Source organism: Hydractinia symbiolongicarpus, chromosome 6, assembly GCF_029227915.1.
Source record: "Hydractinia symbiolongicarpus strain clone_291-10 chromosome 6, HSymV2.1, whole genome shotgun sequence".
Classification (NCBI taxonomy): Eukaryota; Metazoa; Cnidaria; class Hydrozoa; order Anthoathecata; family Hydractiniidae; genus Hydractinia; species Hydractinia symbiolongicarpus.
The window spans coordinates 12,377,105-12,393,594 of NC_079880.1; the positions used below are offsets into that span (position 1 = coordinate 12,377,105).

A 16,490-nucleotide genomic window follows, 5' to 3' on the forward strand; every position below is an offset into this window, starting at 1 on the left:
GGTATGGGACCTAAAAAATTTACATGCAGGTGTCTAATAGATAAATGTTAAAACTCAGTACGTATCATAGCCATATAACAAAGCAATCAGGAGTTATTAAAAAAAAACCGTCATGGTGGGCGGAATCCGCCCCACCCCCCGGACCGATTTCGAGCAAACTTCTTTTAAATAGAACATTTCTATTATTTTTGAAGCAATGGTGATTGCTTTAAAGAGAATATAAGAAGATCATGACAGTGATCATGATAAAAATTATTCTCTAAGGTATTAAAAGAGAAGGAGATTAAACTCATCTCGGTGCGCATTAAAATTTTGTTCACATTGTTATTGTTTCAACATCCCTCTCATATCCATGCGCGATGTGCGTTTTACTGGATTTTTACAAAAACACATTACGTAATCCTACAGCGGGCCGTTTGTTTATATGTAAAAACCGTGATTTATACACAAAGTACAAGTATTTGGGAACTGTCGCGGTGTTTTCTGTTTGAGTTGTCAAAACTAGTTTTAAGTATCTTCTTATATCTTCAGCTCTTTTAAGTATCTTCTTATATCTTCAGCTCTTTTAACCTAACCTTGTGTATAAAGCAAAATATGCTCAAAGGTTTTCTAAAATTTAGCATGATAAATATCGGACACAAGAATAAGTCAGTAATGCAAAAAAATAGTAGAGTTAATAGTCCCCTTCTCTTTTTAAATTGTAAAATTTCATCAGTAGATTTTCTTTAAGCCAATTTTCAGTGTTTTTTCATTGCTGACACACAAAAGACATATAAGCGCTATTGAATTAAGGAATTGTTTGATCGGCTTATCAATTACGTAATGTTGTAACTTATCAACACATCGATTGTTTTCTCGACCAATGAAATATGCTAAAACTGACACGCGCCACAATTTAGGGCGGGAGTAGCTCCAAAACTTTTGACAGGCTTGTCGAAATAGAATTAAACTTGGCACAATTATAGTATTTCATGAAGGAAAGAAAATGGCAGTAATTAATTTTTGCTTATGTCAGCTCCTTTTCTGTGAGGTCATCGCATGCTTGAAATTTGTCCAATTTACAACTATTTGCTTAAAATTCAGTTACTTACATCTTACAGCGAATTCTGAAACTCTGTCTGAAATTTCTGACAGCCAAATATAAGTTAGCTATTTGCCATAATTTTAGGTTTTCAAGTATTCGCATGAATAAAATATCAAAAATTGCCCAAAAATCCGTTTTTTACTGATCTTCGAACAAAACTCGAAAATTTGGGTAATCGGGTTAATAAAATAAAGTCTTGTAAGTTTCTAGTCCTTAGGATAATCCTAAGGACTAGAATCCTAATAATAAAGTTATTACATTTTCCCGATTTTAAGAATTTCATAGAGATATTTAGAGGTAGTTTCGAGTGATAGCCAATATCTGGAAAGGTATGAAACTTATTTTCTAATTCATTACATTTAATCGAAAATAACATGCGATAAAAGTGTAGTAAAAGGTAGTGTAAAACAGAATAGATAGAATGCAGTCGGAATATAACATTTACACTAGAAATTAAAAAAAAGGTTGCGAAGCATTTCGCAAGTTGCAAGCAAAATTAAACTATCCAATACTTTGTCCCTAGCGCTTCTTGTTTCTTTGGCGCTAACATCTTCCGAAATACATCAAAATTGAATATCATATAGAAGAACCCTGGGGACGAGGTAGGAAAATGAACGCTCTGCGGAACAATTCGTTGCTCAAAAACAGTTTTTTTTGCGAATAGACTGCGCGAGTTTTTGATGTGCGTGGGATATTCTTTTCAAAATGTGCGAGAAAATTAGATTACGCGAAACTAACAAAAACGAATAACGCGTGTTAAAATTTTGTACCGCCTTTTCCCACAGAATGATAAAAGTAAAGAGCGCAATACAAAATTACACTTTTAGCAGTATTCCGAAAGATATGTAATACATCGATTTGTACAACCCGCAGAAGTTGGTCCGAACGTTAACGATTTCGTAAATGACCTTACAACAAAACAGTATTTTTTTCACGTAAAAATACTGGCACTAGAAGCCACAGAATCTGCTGGAACGAATTTCGAAAACTCACGGGAAACAATTAAAACAAAAACAAACAAATCAAAACAGTTTTCTAACTTTATCAAGATTTATTAAATAAATTTTTGGCAGAAAAAACAATAACGATTTCGCTTTCTTTTCATCACACGCATTAGAAGATTACATCACTCACTCCCATTGTACACAATCTAAAAGAAAAAGAAAACATTTTCATATAGTGAAGCTTCCAGTGCCTTTAAGGGATGGCCAAGTCAATGGAATTGAAAGCACTGTTTTTCATCTTATAAATAATTAAGGCTAATTCGGAAAAGTATAAAAGAAAAAAACTAAACAATTTGGCAACTTTACTAATTTTATACGCAAAGTTCCAACCATACCAACAGTTTCCAAATCTGACAAAATCATTTTAGAAGTGTTTATTTTTTCAGAATTTAATTGATGCAAGGCCAAGGGAAATTAAATAAGTTTATTGTCCTAGACCCATTTAAAAACATATGCGTCTCATCATTCGTTTTTTTTTCAACCAACATTAATGTAATCACCCAGAGGAAATTTTAATGTCTCTTGTGTGTGTTTTAAAAGCTGAGTACACAAATACACAAATATTACAAGTGCTGAACTTTGGCAATCATATTTTGCAATCAGACCCTTTTAAAAACTTTGCTGAACCATGTCAATTATTAAATTCAGCACTAATAGAGAAGCACCTTGGATAGGATTCTTTGTTGGGCGAATAAAATGACTGACAAATGGTTTATCGTGAATGAAATAGTAATTTTTACACAAATAATTTAAAAAATAATGAACTTTGTTATGTGGGTTGTTCTCAAACACACGTGGGCGGTGGACAAAAAACTGTGATGTAATTTCTCTTGGTCTATTATTCCTGAGAATATTCTAAAATAAGAGGGTGTCAATAAGCTGCAAACAGCCACATATATAAGGGCGAGTTCGGGTAATGGGCCAATTAAATTAGTGATTGTCTTCCAAAACCGCCCGCACTTTCCCGAACTTGCCTGGAGCATTTTCAAAATTCAATTCCTTGTAACATACCTTGTGGACGATAGTTGGAAAAAGATGCTTTAAGAGAAAGAAGTTAATAAAAATTAAAAGTTATTTATCAAGTAAATTTTATCAAAAACCATCAAAAACAGTTCTTTTAAGAACTTTACTACCACATAGTTTACTTTATGGTCTATGCAGGTTTTTTCAGGTGAATACTTCAATTTTTTTGCAAAACGCTAAACTTGCCCAAAAACGCCTGCACGTTATACGGCGTATGCAGCTTATCAGCACCCTTGTTCTAAAATTACAAGCAGTTTCAAAGATGCCCACGCCGTTTAGAGGACGTGGTGCGGTTTGGGCATCCTTGAAGTTCTGTTTAATGACAGTTTTAATATTTAATGTCGTTTTAAACCTTGTTCTCAGGGAGGGTGTACGGAAAACTAATTCCTATTGACAATTACATTGCTGTTGGTTTGATAGCAAAAGTGGATATTTTTTTAATTACTGTAACAGGTTACTTATATAATAAATAAAAAATGATAAAAAACGGTTGGTCAGCTCACTCTAGCGCCCAGAGCTATTTGTTTTGTCTGCGCCCTAGCTACAGGTTTTCCTATATCTGGCTATCAGTTAGGTAGTAATACAGCTTCTCCATATGTATTCTACAAATTACTTTTAATTCTTTTATACAAAACTGAGCTCTAGCTAGCTACCTTTCATGTGATTAAGCCTTACCTTGATTTGGATAAAACCAATTAAAATTGATAATATTGTATTCTTACATCTTCTTAGAAACAATAAAATAAAACACAGCTCGGCGCGTTATAATTGTACAAATTACTTCAATTTTTCTTTAGGAAAGGGTACATTACACAGGAGCTTTCCAATCCAACTAAAATCTCCAGAAAAAGCACAGCAACAAAAACGCTTAAAATACACAAGTAAAATCGATTAGAAACAGGACTAGCAATAAATTTTTTCAAAAGAAGAAAACCGTTTTAATACTATTATGTTTCATTAAAATACAACTATAATAGTATAAGAAGCAAAATTGCAAAGTAATTAATTAATTATTTATACCATAATTAGTTATAATACAAAGAAATAAGGCATATTTTGGGTCTGTAAAATATACGTGTCTAAAATGCCGACTACTGTTTCTTGTTCACGGCATATTCCTCTTTGTGTGTTCAAGTTCGGCGGACGTATAATCCGGACCAAAAGACGGGGGGGGTCAAAATCCGGGGGTGGGGGGGTACGAGCCGTACTTATTGCATTTTTTACTAAACTTATACTTTAACCCCTCGGTCCAAACTTATTTGTTTTATTAGAAAAAAAAATACCCTAGCTTTATGTGCAAAAATATCAGTCCTACTTCTTTACGCTGATTTTATATGATTTTTTTTCTATCGAAATTTTGAGAATCTCAATAATTCTCTTGGTATACCTCGCGTGTAGCAAACGTGCTCCACAATTTCGCTTCGCTCGCTTCGCTCGCAAAGCTCAATTGCTTCGCAAAAAGGATTACAAGAAATATATAATTATTTTACTCAAAAAATCTCACACTAAGGGCGGATGGGTGCGTGTGCAAAACTAACTAACGATGTGTGATATTTTCCCGCTTATTTCGCCCTCTTATTTCCTTGGTCACGTGACAAAGCAAAGTGTACATTGATGCGAATGGTCATACTTTTGTGGTAGTTCTACTGATGAATACTCAAGCTCTGCCACAATATCTGTCTTGCTTCTTAAATGAAAACTCACAGGTGTGTTTTATTGAAGATCAAATCAGAAAGCTGTAAATGTGCAAGTTCTTCATAGCGCAGAAATCCGGAAATGCCTAGCAAACATATATTGATAGTTTTTAGATTTTGTAAGGTATTAACGAGAAGTAAATGATCGTACAACTTAGATATCAATTCTACTGTCATTGGTAGTTTCTTGCTAACTTTATGATCAGTCATGCGTTTTGCCGCTTCAAACATGTTCTTAACGTTGATTGTTTGACATGGGTCATTAAAATATACTGTTTGTTGAAAAAAAATTATGGTATAATAACAGCTTTCTATAATCAGTAGGGAACGATTCTGCTGCATTAATTTCATTTAAAATAACGAAACATGGAAAGGATCTGCTGAAAATCTTGTACCTTAAAGTTTAACGTCCATTCTTTCTAAGTTTTAAAATATTGTTAATACCTTTTCGGAGTGCTTACTTACTACATTTTGCATACGTTTCCGGGAATGCTTCAACTAATTTTATCAGATTATCTTGTCGTGGGAATGACGTGATCAGGGGACTTCTGATAAAGACTACATTTTCAAAGCAATTAATAAACTCTATGTCTAATTATTATAAGACCTTGTAAAGTCAATGTAGAGTGTCAATACTGGAGCAGATGATTAAATTGAGCCTACAAGGGATTGACTGTTCTTACCACGTACTACCCATAAACTCTCGATGGTCTTTAATAAAGGGAAGGAAATTTGTTATGATGACTCACTAGCAGGGGCCAAAAAGTTGTGGATGGCCAATGAGGTACTATAAGGATTTCTTTGCATTGTGATAATGGCATATTTTGTATGGTTTTCTTAATCAAATGGATTGGGAGAACTAAATAGTTATTTTCTTCAAACCATAATATTGAGTGTGTTTACCCGTGTTGTACCAGGACAGCAGTATTTTGAGTTAAATTTTTGTAAATGAGTGTTAGAGTTGCTAGTGAATCTATCGTTTACTCCGTAAACTGAGTTTTTTGTAGTTTGTCAATCGTCGCAATCAACCTCGGGATCCATTTGATATCAAATTCTACATTGTTTTCTTTGCACATAAGGTGTATTTTAGAGTTAAGTATTGTAGGGGCTCTTGGTTGGATCCAGACTTGTGTGTAAAATAACATATTTATTTTTTAATAATGATTTAAAAGATATAAGGGCATGAGTGACTGCAAATAATTCTCGCCAAGTTCAACGTTTTTCTGTTTCAATTTTTAAAATACTTGACACGCATTCGTATTTAATGTTGTTTACGCACGAACTCCAATAGCGTTATTCCTGGTTTCAGAGAAAGCGACTGTCGTGGGGATTTGATATTGCATAAGAAATTTGTTGTTTAAGGATTTTAAATTATCTCTCTTGAATAAAAGTTATTTTATGACGCCATATTTGTATTTCCTATTCATTTTTCTGTCCCAATTTACTCTTGAATCAATTAGGTTGTAAGGATGTCTTGTTTTTAATTCAGCATTAGCTAGCTTAGTGGATATTTCAATCTAACGTTTGACAAACGCTATTAAAGTCATCCTGTAGTTTCAACTTCCTTCGATAATGTCGCTAGTAACATATCTTGGTTCTTTCATTTCAATCATTTCGGCTTTGGTCAATGAATTTCTGACACTGTAGAATTGCTAGCTAACCCCGGTTAGGCTTGATTCATTATCTTTAACCAGCACCTAAGTCATTCATCAGCCTTTTGAATTACGAATTTTTGAATTGCTATAAAATTTAGTTTTAATTTTTTTCATCTGAATTTTAACAAGAAAACCTGTAGCGTATTCGCAATTTCGTAAATTGGCAGAAAAGTACCGTGTTTTCAAATTTGTTTAAACCTGTTTTTGCAGCATCGGCGCGGTCGGGAAAATTTTGTGGCAAAAAGTTTAAATTGAGTGGACATAGTTTTTATTTTTGTTTAAAATGAATACAGGAACTATTTTTTTTTACAGATTAAAAATTTGCGATTAAAAAATTTACTAATCAAAAAATCAATATTCAAATTGCATATCCATCCTTATTATAAAAAACATCAAACATCATTACGCCGCATTGGAATTTATATGCCAAATAATAGAGAGTTTTTCTAAAAAAATTGACAACATGTTTTTAAAACATTTTAAAAACGACAATTCCACTTTTTATAGCAGCGCCAATTAGTCCCCCATCGTATTACATTCACTACAAATAAATCACCGTCTTTTTGCACACCTTTACATTTATTACACAGTAATTTCTCTGCCAAGGTAACCAGTTTTACATTTATTGTCCCCCAAGTAGCAACTTCAAATGTCCAAACCTTTAGGATTTTCAAAATCAAAGTTAACTGCCTTATCAGCAATAGTTGTTGCCTATCTGTGGTTTCAAGCAACCGCGTGTTTATGTGTTTCAAAAACCATCAATTGGTTAACTTTAAAGTAGCTTTTACCTTCACCTGCGACATTAAATCTCCAAAAAAAGTTATGGCTATATTGTCGGTACTGTCTTTCAGTGTTTCTTTCCTTAGGGAAATAGCTTGTATTGTAGAATTTAATATCAGCTAAATTATACACTATACTAACTACATTGACCATGTCAAAAAGGTATGACTCGTTTTTTACAGCAGCTATCGTTATTTAGAGAAGCTATGTTGATAAAGTTTGATCCGGAATCCATTTATTAAGCAAATCAAACAACTAAATTCTAAAACATATTTACATGAGCAAACTAATATATTATGTGAAAATAAAACGAGCAAATAATGTGATAGAAACAATTTTAATGGAATTTCCATGAACCAAAATTTCACAAATATACACAACAAACCATTCATCTTCTGGTGCGACAAAAGATGAACAGTGTCTCTACAACAGAAAGCAATACTATGATGGCATGCATTGTGATGTACCTGGTAGCTGTGTGAAACATCTGTTACATTATTACATGTGTCTTGGCGAACTTGTGTTTCTGTGAAACATAAAATATCTGATCGTAGCAGATGGGCATCACGTGCAACATTAACTGCATGTTTGGGTGAAGACCTGATATTAAGAAGAGTGATTGTAGTAGACTGACTTGAAATGTATATTATATGAACGGGCACAGCATACTCTGATTTCGCATTCTATGATGTTCCTGTAAAGCACAAGGGTCTGTTTTAATAACAGATTTATTGAATTCACCAGTAAGATATAGACGCCTTAATGAACAACTCTGGTTAAAGCAACATACATTCTACCGCTATTAAAATTTCTTTACTTCAACAAATCCATACTAACTGCAGCTTTTACAAGACTTAATCCTTAATCCTTGGCCCAAGCCAACATAAGAGAAAATTGCATTCTTTTAATAACAGTCTTTATTAAACTTAATTTTTATGCTGGTTTCCATTCTCTCAAATGGAACAAAACTATCCTACCTTGAAAAATTATTATTGTCCTTTCTTTAAAACCTGCTTGAGTGTCGTCAATTTTTTTTACACCGTTACAATCAACGAAAATGGGTTTAGCAGATCCCAACTGTCCATTATTAAGCCTATCCTCCAAATCAAGATTAACTGTGGGTATTACTCTCGCATCAACCTTTATTTTTAATATTCTTCTCCCTCACTTTGATTACGTTTTAATATGTCATTAATTTTTGCAACTGAAACGCTGTTAGGAATATTGTCAATGGCAGATATAACATGTATTGGGTTTTCAAAAGATCTAACATAGCCATGTTATGAACATTTGCAGGTGCGTTCTCTGCAAATATACAAAGAGCATTATATGGGTAGTTATTGTCAGTGGGTTTTATACACCTACATTTAAGTAGTGTTACATCATCATCATTTAAATTCAAATCTCCGACATGATTAAGCACATTAATAAACTGACAATTCCCTTGTTGCTTCATCACTCCTTTCAACTCTGTTATCTTGAAACAATTCCACAATGAATCAATATTTTCCCAAATAATGGTACATTCAGCATATACAGGTTTCGCGCCAACCGGAGGTAATTGCAAGAAATCATCTACAACAATAACAGTAATTCCTACAATTGCACTATTATGATTTTCCCAACCAAAAATGTTAACTAGCCGGAAATGCATATAGTAAAGCATATTGTTTGAAACTATAGATTAACTGACAGGTTTTGGACAAAACGTTTGCACCAATCATGCAGAAGATAAAAATTTCTCTTAGTTTTTAATCTAGTAACCGAATCTTGGCATTTAACTCATCATTTCACAAAAAAAATATTGGGTGACCAGCATATCTTTGTGCGACTTGGCTATTATTTTCAAGCAATACAGCATCACAAGAAGGATCCTCTCAACAAATTAAATCATTAATTCAATTATGGGATGCTTTAAAGGAACTCCACTGATATGCTTTATCTTTGGTTATCAGAGAGTGAACTACACCTTTAAAATTGATTGATAATATACCACCTGTTAATTGACCAGAGCTGACTTTTTCCATTGTTATGTTTATCTGTTTAGAAAGTTTTAACTGCTGTGTTACTGACAAAGCATAAAATATATAACTGAATCAGCAGAAAATATTTTCAGAAAATAATAAGTTTAGTCATATCGACATCAAATTTATTTAGGTTAATGTGGGGATTTCCAAAACACTTTCACAATGGGTTATGGTCTGCTTTGTTTTGTGATTTCTAGAGTAATAGATTTTATTGTGAACAATTCGTCTTTTCTCTTTGAAGAATTTGCTATACAAAAAACAATCTCTTGAGAGATGTTGATTTTAAGGTACTGAATGTCGTATTGCAGGAACGTAGCATTAAAAACGTTTGATCCATAGAACTTAATAACAAAATTATTAACAGCTATTATTGCTCGAAATTCTAGAATTCTGTTTGGCAGTTGGGGACAGAAAGGCCTTGGGAGTCCTTACCGTAAGGATCAAATACATATACAGAATTGTTTTTCCTTATGAAGGCAAAACTGTATCCATAAGAGGTGAATATAGCTCTATTTCAAATTTCATCAGAGTTTAAATATTTATGATCAACAAAAAGGTCATTAAAATTACAAAAACCAGGGTGATTCAAAAATGTTTGTGTTTCAATATTACTATTCTCCATGGATCCTGTGTATGGCAGTTTATCTGAAGCAAGTATATAACAAAAATGCCTATCTACACAAACCATATTTAGCTATCTAGCTAGCCAAAAAAATAACTTAAGTGCTCTATGCTTTAATTCACCAGCTCGCTAAGCTACAAAACAGTAAAAACGACAGAAATTGTGAAGAAAATAGTGCAATAATATGTAGCTATATAGCAGTGCACGATTGGAATATATATAGCTCAAAGTAATGCAAAATGGTTAGCTAGTTAGCTAGCTACAAACAAAACAAAAAATGACTGAAAATTGGCATAGAAACAGTGCAGAGAATGACAATTTTTGTGGGAATAGAAAGCTACGTCATGAAAGCGAAAAGTATGAAATATAAAAACCGTCGCGAATCATGTGCTTATAGAAGTGGATAATGCACTATGGGAAACTGATCAACGATATGCCGTGCTGACATAGCATTTCGTGACGTGTTTATGTGTTTCTTACGAAGGTAAATCAAACACTCGCGTATACGCGATTGAAAAACATCACACGATACAGTAAAACACATTACTAATTCTTCTAGAAAAAAACGCATAAATTGAGCTGTATTATGTATACAAATGCTTGTTTTGTTGTAACGGATGGACATTTTGTTTCTTGATTTATCACGGTGAAAGAGTATAATTTTAGCACAACAATTTATGATAATTCCTGTCTAACTTAAGCAATTAATTAGAGTTAAATTGAGATTAAAAGGGAATATCTATTTTTCCGTGACAGATGGGCAAAAAATCTAAATGATGATAGAACTGTTTTAAGAATGACTGTTATTTTATTTCAGGAGTTTCCTCTTAACGATGTTACTGAGCGATAAAATTTTTGGAAAGTGGGTTTCTCTAAAAGTTTATTGTCTTGTGTGTCTATCCGTCATGCGAAGCTAACGAGGTACTTCCCGATAAAAATATGCAATATCATAATTTCTAAGTTGAAATTTGGATTTTTTTGTAAAGTACAAGGATTAACCTTATAAAAAAATTAGTTTCAACTAAAAATTAAAACCTTTTTTTCCATGTCTATGTTAACGTATTTCGTAATAGATTTAAAGCTTATTGAAAATAACAAGTTAAATGTTATATGGCACTATAAATTTTTTATTACAGTGAATATGCCAATATTTTATAGTTCGTTTTAAACATATTTCCTGAAGAGAAAATCTTTAATAACATTTCACAATACGACACCTTAGTTACAAATATTTGTATACATCTAGTTACATATATGAAATATTAATAGACTTTTCATTTTAATATTGCCATGAAATAATCTTCAAAACAGAACTCCTCAATGGTTTGGTGGAACAGGTTAAATTATTTTTTGTGACAGTTTTAGCATAGCTTAATATTTCATCAGCCTTACTGCATCATTTTTAAAATAGGTATGTCTTCTAACTTTATTCCTTATTACAATAATTTTGTTTTTACTTTATGTTAAGTCAAATTGTAATTGGAGCTGTTCTTTTGTTATTGTTTGTGAAAAAAATGTTGTCGATCTCTGCTATGCCACTTTTCTACCACATTCGTTAATTTCAATTTTTCAGAAACATAATAAATATTTCCGCAACTTCAGTTTAAATAAAAACGCAGACCATTAAATAGTCATAATGGCTTAAACTCTTGCAATTTTAAAAAAAGACACAAACGACGGCTATTATTATAGCAAACTAGTCGTTAGCCCATAATTCAGGCAGTTTACCTATTTATTAGGTTTCTATTTCATTTCACACATTCTCACGCTTTTAAAGAATATTTAGTTTCGAACATATTGAAAACAATTTTAGTAAAAAAATATGCACATCAGCCGTCAGCTAGAATTTAGACGTTCTAATAAAAAAATCACGATAGAAATTCCGGATTACCATTTAGTTAACATAAAAGTAACCTTTATTTTATTCTAATTGTTAATTTCCAGCCGGGTTAAATCACCTGTAATTGAGCGCTTGAGTTCAGGAAACCGTGCCGCACATTCAGGCGAAGCGCTGTAGTAAAAGGAATAAAATATGTGCTGAACACCGTGGAGGGCCCACAGGAATAAAGCAGAAACAAAAACACAGCGCACAACCTTACCCTGTCATAGCAAAAACAGTCGCCTGACATTTACTTTTGCAGATTAAGTTTCCATCAAAGTTCCAAAATTAATCCTGAGACCAGGATGAGCGCTTAGCACAGGTAAACAATGTCGAACACCCGTGATCAATCGCAGCTTCGGTCGGAAACAACCTGTCATTACACGGTCTACAATCTAGGTCAAAAATATTGAGACAAAGGCGGTTTTTTTCTCGTTATTCAAATATGAACAAAAGTGCCAGTCAAGGCCGTCAGGTTGCATATTCGCTACTTTCGGACAAACGTAGGCCAGGCAGAGAGCGTTGCTAGTCGCGTTCTATAGAACGCCCGCACACCGAAATAATTTACGTGGGGGTTTTAAGAACTTGGACTTAACCAAATAAAATTCTAAGTCCACCCTGAACATTGACAAATGAACTTTTACAAGTTTAAAATGCGTCAAAGTATAGAAATAGTCTCCGCAATGTCTTTGCGGTTGCGAACTTCGAAATTACCCGTCATGTCTCAACATATTTTGACCAAGATTGTAGCTAAAGCAATCACTCAGCAATTTTATTTTGATAAATATTTTTTGCAAAATTTTGCAAAATTCATTGTCAGTTTAAATTTTTACTTAAAAATATGGCTCACTATACACAGGTATACTGTGTGACACATCCGTATATGCGTTATACCTTTTTTTTCAAAAAGCTACTCTATCACCTCTCGGTAATAGAGTAGCGAAAACATCCTGAAAATATCTTCAATGTGAAAGTTTATGCAAGTTGTTCTTTATTTCAGATACGTCAGCAAAATGTTTGGAGTAATCTTCTCATATGTTCTTGCGACAAATTGTGGAATAAATGCATATTGTTATCGTGACGATGATGATATTATGGTGGAATTAATTGGTAATCAGTTGAGAAGAGACGCAACTGCAGTTGATACTGTTGAAGTTCAAAATGAAGATCAGTGTATGGATCATTGTCTTTATAAAGGTTACTGTAGTTCTTTCAATGCCATCCAGAAAGATCATCAGGTCAAATGCGAACTGTTTAACATTACCAGTAATGACAAAAAATTATTAAGAAAACATGTAAATTCAAGTTACTATGAAGTTCACTTAACGTGTCAAAACAGTTCAAATGTTGCGAATAAAAGTGGCTGTGGAAGCAATTGTTCGATAAAACGAGATTGTGTTGATTGGCTTCAAGCAGGATACAGCCACAGTGGTGTGTATGAAATCGATATCAATGGAAAATTGACAAAAGTTTATTGCGACATGAAAACAAAAGGTGGAGGTTGGATTAAATTTTTTAACAGATCAAAAGGCTCTGTATATTTTAATAAATCCTTGGCTGAATACATAGCTGGATTCGGAGATGTTACCAGAGAGTTTTGGCTTGGTCTTGAGAATTTGCACCAATTGACTTCCACTGGTAACTATATCACATCTTTTCAAAAAGAATCGTTCTCTACACCTTTTGAAGCAAAAGGTCTTACAATCTCAGCGCAGTATGAACTAAAAATTGATCACTGCATATCTGGATGCAGTATTTTAGCAATTTATGAAAACAAGCCATTTGGTGTTGGTATTTGCAATACAATTGGGTGGTTGAGTAATCCTTGTATTACTGGTGTTAATTTCAATGAAATGCACAGCATGATGTTTAAAAAAGTTTAAACAAAATGACTAATACTTCAGAGATTTTGGTATCCACAAATCACGGATACACATTTAGTGAACAAAACAATAAAAAGTGTTGCCTTGTATATAAAAATATAATTCCATGAGAGTGTACTTTACGATTACAATCATATGGAAAATGCCACAATTTCCTTTTCATTTTGCATTCCTTAGAGTTAATATTGAAGACACAATCGCCAAAATTGTATATTTGCACATTTATTAAGCAGTGTTTCTTGTAATTAGCTTTTTTGTTCTTTTTGATCAACAAATATTAATTTTTTTTCTTTCTAATTTTCGTTTCAATAAAGCTTGACTCCATAGCTACTTTTGATGTGCATTGAACGTAACAAAGCAATTTTACCTCACCTTGTTTCTGATGTTTTTTTATACAATGTTGACCCTTCTAATTGGCTTGATATCTTTTAAAGCATAAACTTCCAATAAGCAATAATATCATGAATTTGTTTTTGTTTCTGTTGAATACAATAAGTAGGGGGCGGTGGCATTTTATTGCAAAAAAAACTTGTTTAATAAGATATTCATTAAATGTAAGTTTGAATACTCACAGAAATGTTGCACGAATTATTTGAGTATTTTTTTGTTCTGCCCCATCATTTAAATCATAGAATAATATTAAAATAGTATTAACACACAGTGACTTATGTTCAAAATTTGTTTTAAAGTTATGCTACATGGCTATGATATCCACTGAGTTTTTATATTTATTTAATAGACAGTCACTTGACAATTTTTTAGGGCCTATACCTCCCAAAGCCTTAGACATTGGTTAACACTCGAAAGTACTGGTTACATTTCTATGAAATCCTTATTATAGGGAAATATAGTAACTTTGCGTCGTCGTTGTGTCTATCAGATTGTTAGGACATTGTTATCGATATTTGGCTTTCGTGTCTCTAACTATTGTTAAAACCATTTTTCTCCCGATCTTAATATCAAAGTATATATATACAGCTGTTGATTATTGTTACTATTGTTACTACACTGAAAATATTAACAACTTCAGGTAGTTAATTTTTACGAAAACATTATTCAGTTAAACGCAGTTAGGAAGAATTTTGAAATTGTGAAGACGTAAAAAAAAACTGCTGATAAAAGTAAAAATCTACCATTTTCTTCTATTCTTCTGATATACCATAACAGTTTGATTCCCTTTAAAAAAGAGGTAACCAATCTTTTAAGGATTTGACCCCACTAATCCTCGCAATTTTATCCCCAGGGCCTGCTGGCCCCTGAGAAAAAGGCAATATGCCCTGGAAATGCGGAATCAATTCAAGGCTTGTTATTACAAATTGTTTGGGATGTCTAAATTTTTTTTTTTTTTTTTGATCGTGTCCTTTTTGTGGAATTTTAGGATGATAAGAAAACGAACACTATTACTAAACGGACTATGTTTATTTCAAAGAATAAATAGTATTAGTTGTTTATTTGTTTTTAAGAAAACAAAGAAACATCACGTTCATCTTCCATTAAATTATTTGCTAAATTATGTGCTAAATTGGCATCGCTTCGTAATCTGGCGTAGAACAGTCTGCAACAACCTGTAATGAAGCAACAGTATTTTCTACGTGCTGGAGTAAGGAGAACACAAAAAACTGCTTAAAGGATCCACAAAATTAACCATTAGAATGCCTTACGACAAATAACAATACTGAAAAAGTAAATTCACGAACGTTCGCGTATATTCATACACACGAGTGTTAGAAAAAATTTCTAAATTTCATGAATTGTCAATTAGCTGTTTTTTGACAGCAAATTCATCTTAGAATACCGTGGCAAGTAGTGCTTATGACAAATTTAGGTTTTTATTGCGCATTCAGCCACTTTCTCCAACCAACCGCAAATATAAGTGCATAGCAACGTCCATAGCAACCATTTTCGCAATTTTTAGACAGCTTTCTTGCCTCTTCGTCGATGATTAATTCCTTGCAATAGCTAAATGATACTTTACGGCCTCCTAAGGCAATATATGACAGTTCTGAATATTAAATGTCGTGTTCCACAAGCATTTAGAAAGCTGTCTTAATGATGCACCCTCCGAAGTGAACACGTCAGACTTTACTCGTCATCAATTAGAATTAAGACTCAAGGTCTTAGGTAATTGGTGCTTTTCAGGTCGAAGTAGTGTTGGCGTACACCTTTTGTCGATCCTCAAGTCAAGAATGTCCATAAAATAATCTTAAAACAAGTTTTTTGCCGTTTAAGTTCGGAATCCACGCAAAACAAGAATTCTCAAGATCGAAGCACCCACGCTTTACAATTTCTTCTGTGGATGCAGGCATTAGTACCACCTAATGTTTAAATGAAACCGATTTTCATATCGAAGTTTTTTCTTTCAATTATTTTTTCGAGATATTGCCTGTTTCTCCCTGTTTTAGCTTTTCTGTCGTCCAAAAAATACCGCATCAGTTCTCTGGAAGACGAGTCAGAAAATGCGCTTCACTCAATCCATACACGTGACCCTTGAGGAACAAAAGGGGCCAAAAAGGCGCTTGAAATAACGCATGTTATTCAGTTATTTGGTTAGGCGTCGAGCAGCAAAATGTCATATTTTGCCTATACTTCTCCTAGCAACGGGTAACCATGGCAACCAATCAATGAAATTTTTGACTTAATTTTGTCGTACCGTCAAATACCATCATATCCTGATCAAGTATGTTCAGAAAAGACAATCCTCTGCGATATAGTTTTTTTTAGGGAAACCACCTTAACCCTATTCGGTTCGGGGAGTGGGGGCGATTATGCCACCCTGACGGTTTCTTTTTAATAATTCCTTAACGCTATGCTGCATGGCTATGGTACTTACTGAGTTACA

The 16,490-nt window shown here is 33.2% G+C and overlaps 1 protein-coding gene across 1 annotated transcript; it reads left to right on the top strand.

Annotated features, from left to right (window-relative positions):
- The first annotated feature begins 12,780 nt into the window (after positions 1 to 12,780).
- Positions 12,781 to 14,034, top strand: LOC130647905 (fibrinogen beta chain-like). Its single transcript, XM_057453904.1, has one exon. It carries the CDS (start codon positions 12,782 to 12,784, stop codon positions 13,649 to 13,651), a length of 870 nt encoding a protein of 289 aa, XP_057309887.1. The 5' UTR covers position 12,781; the 3' UTR covers positions 13,652 to 14,034.
- Positions 14,035 to 16,490: the final 2,456 nt, after the last annotated feature.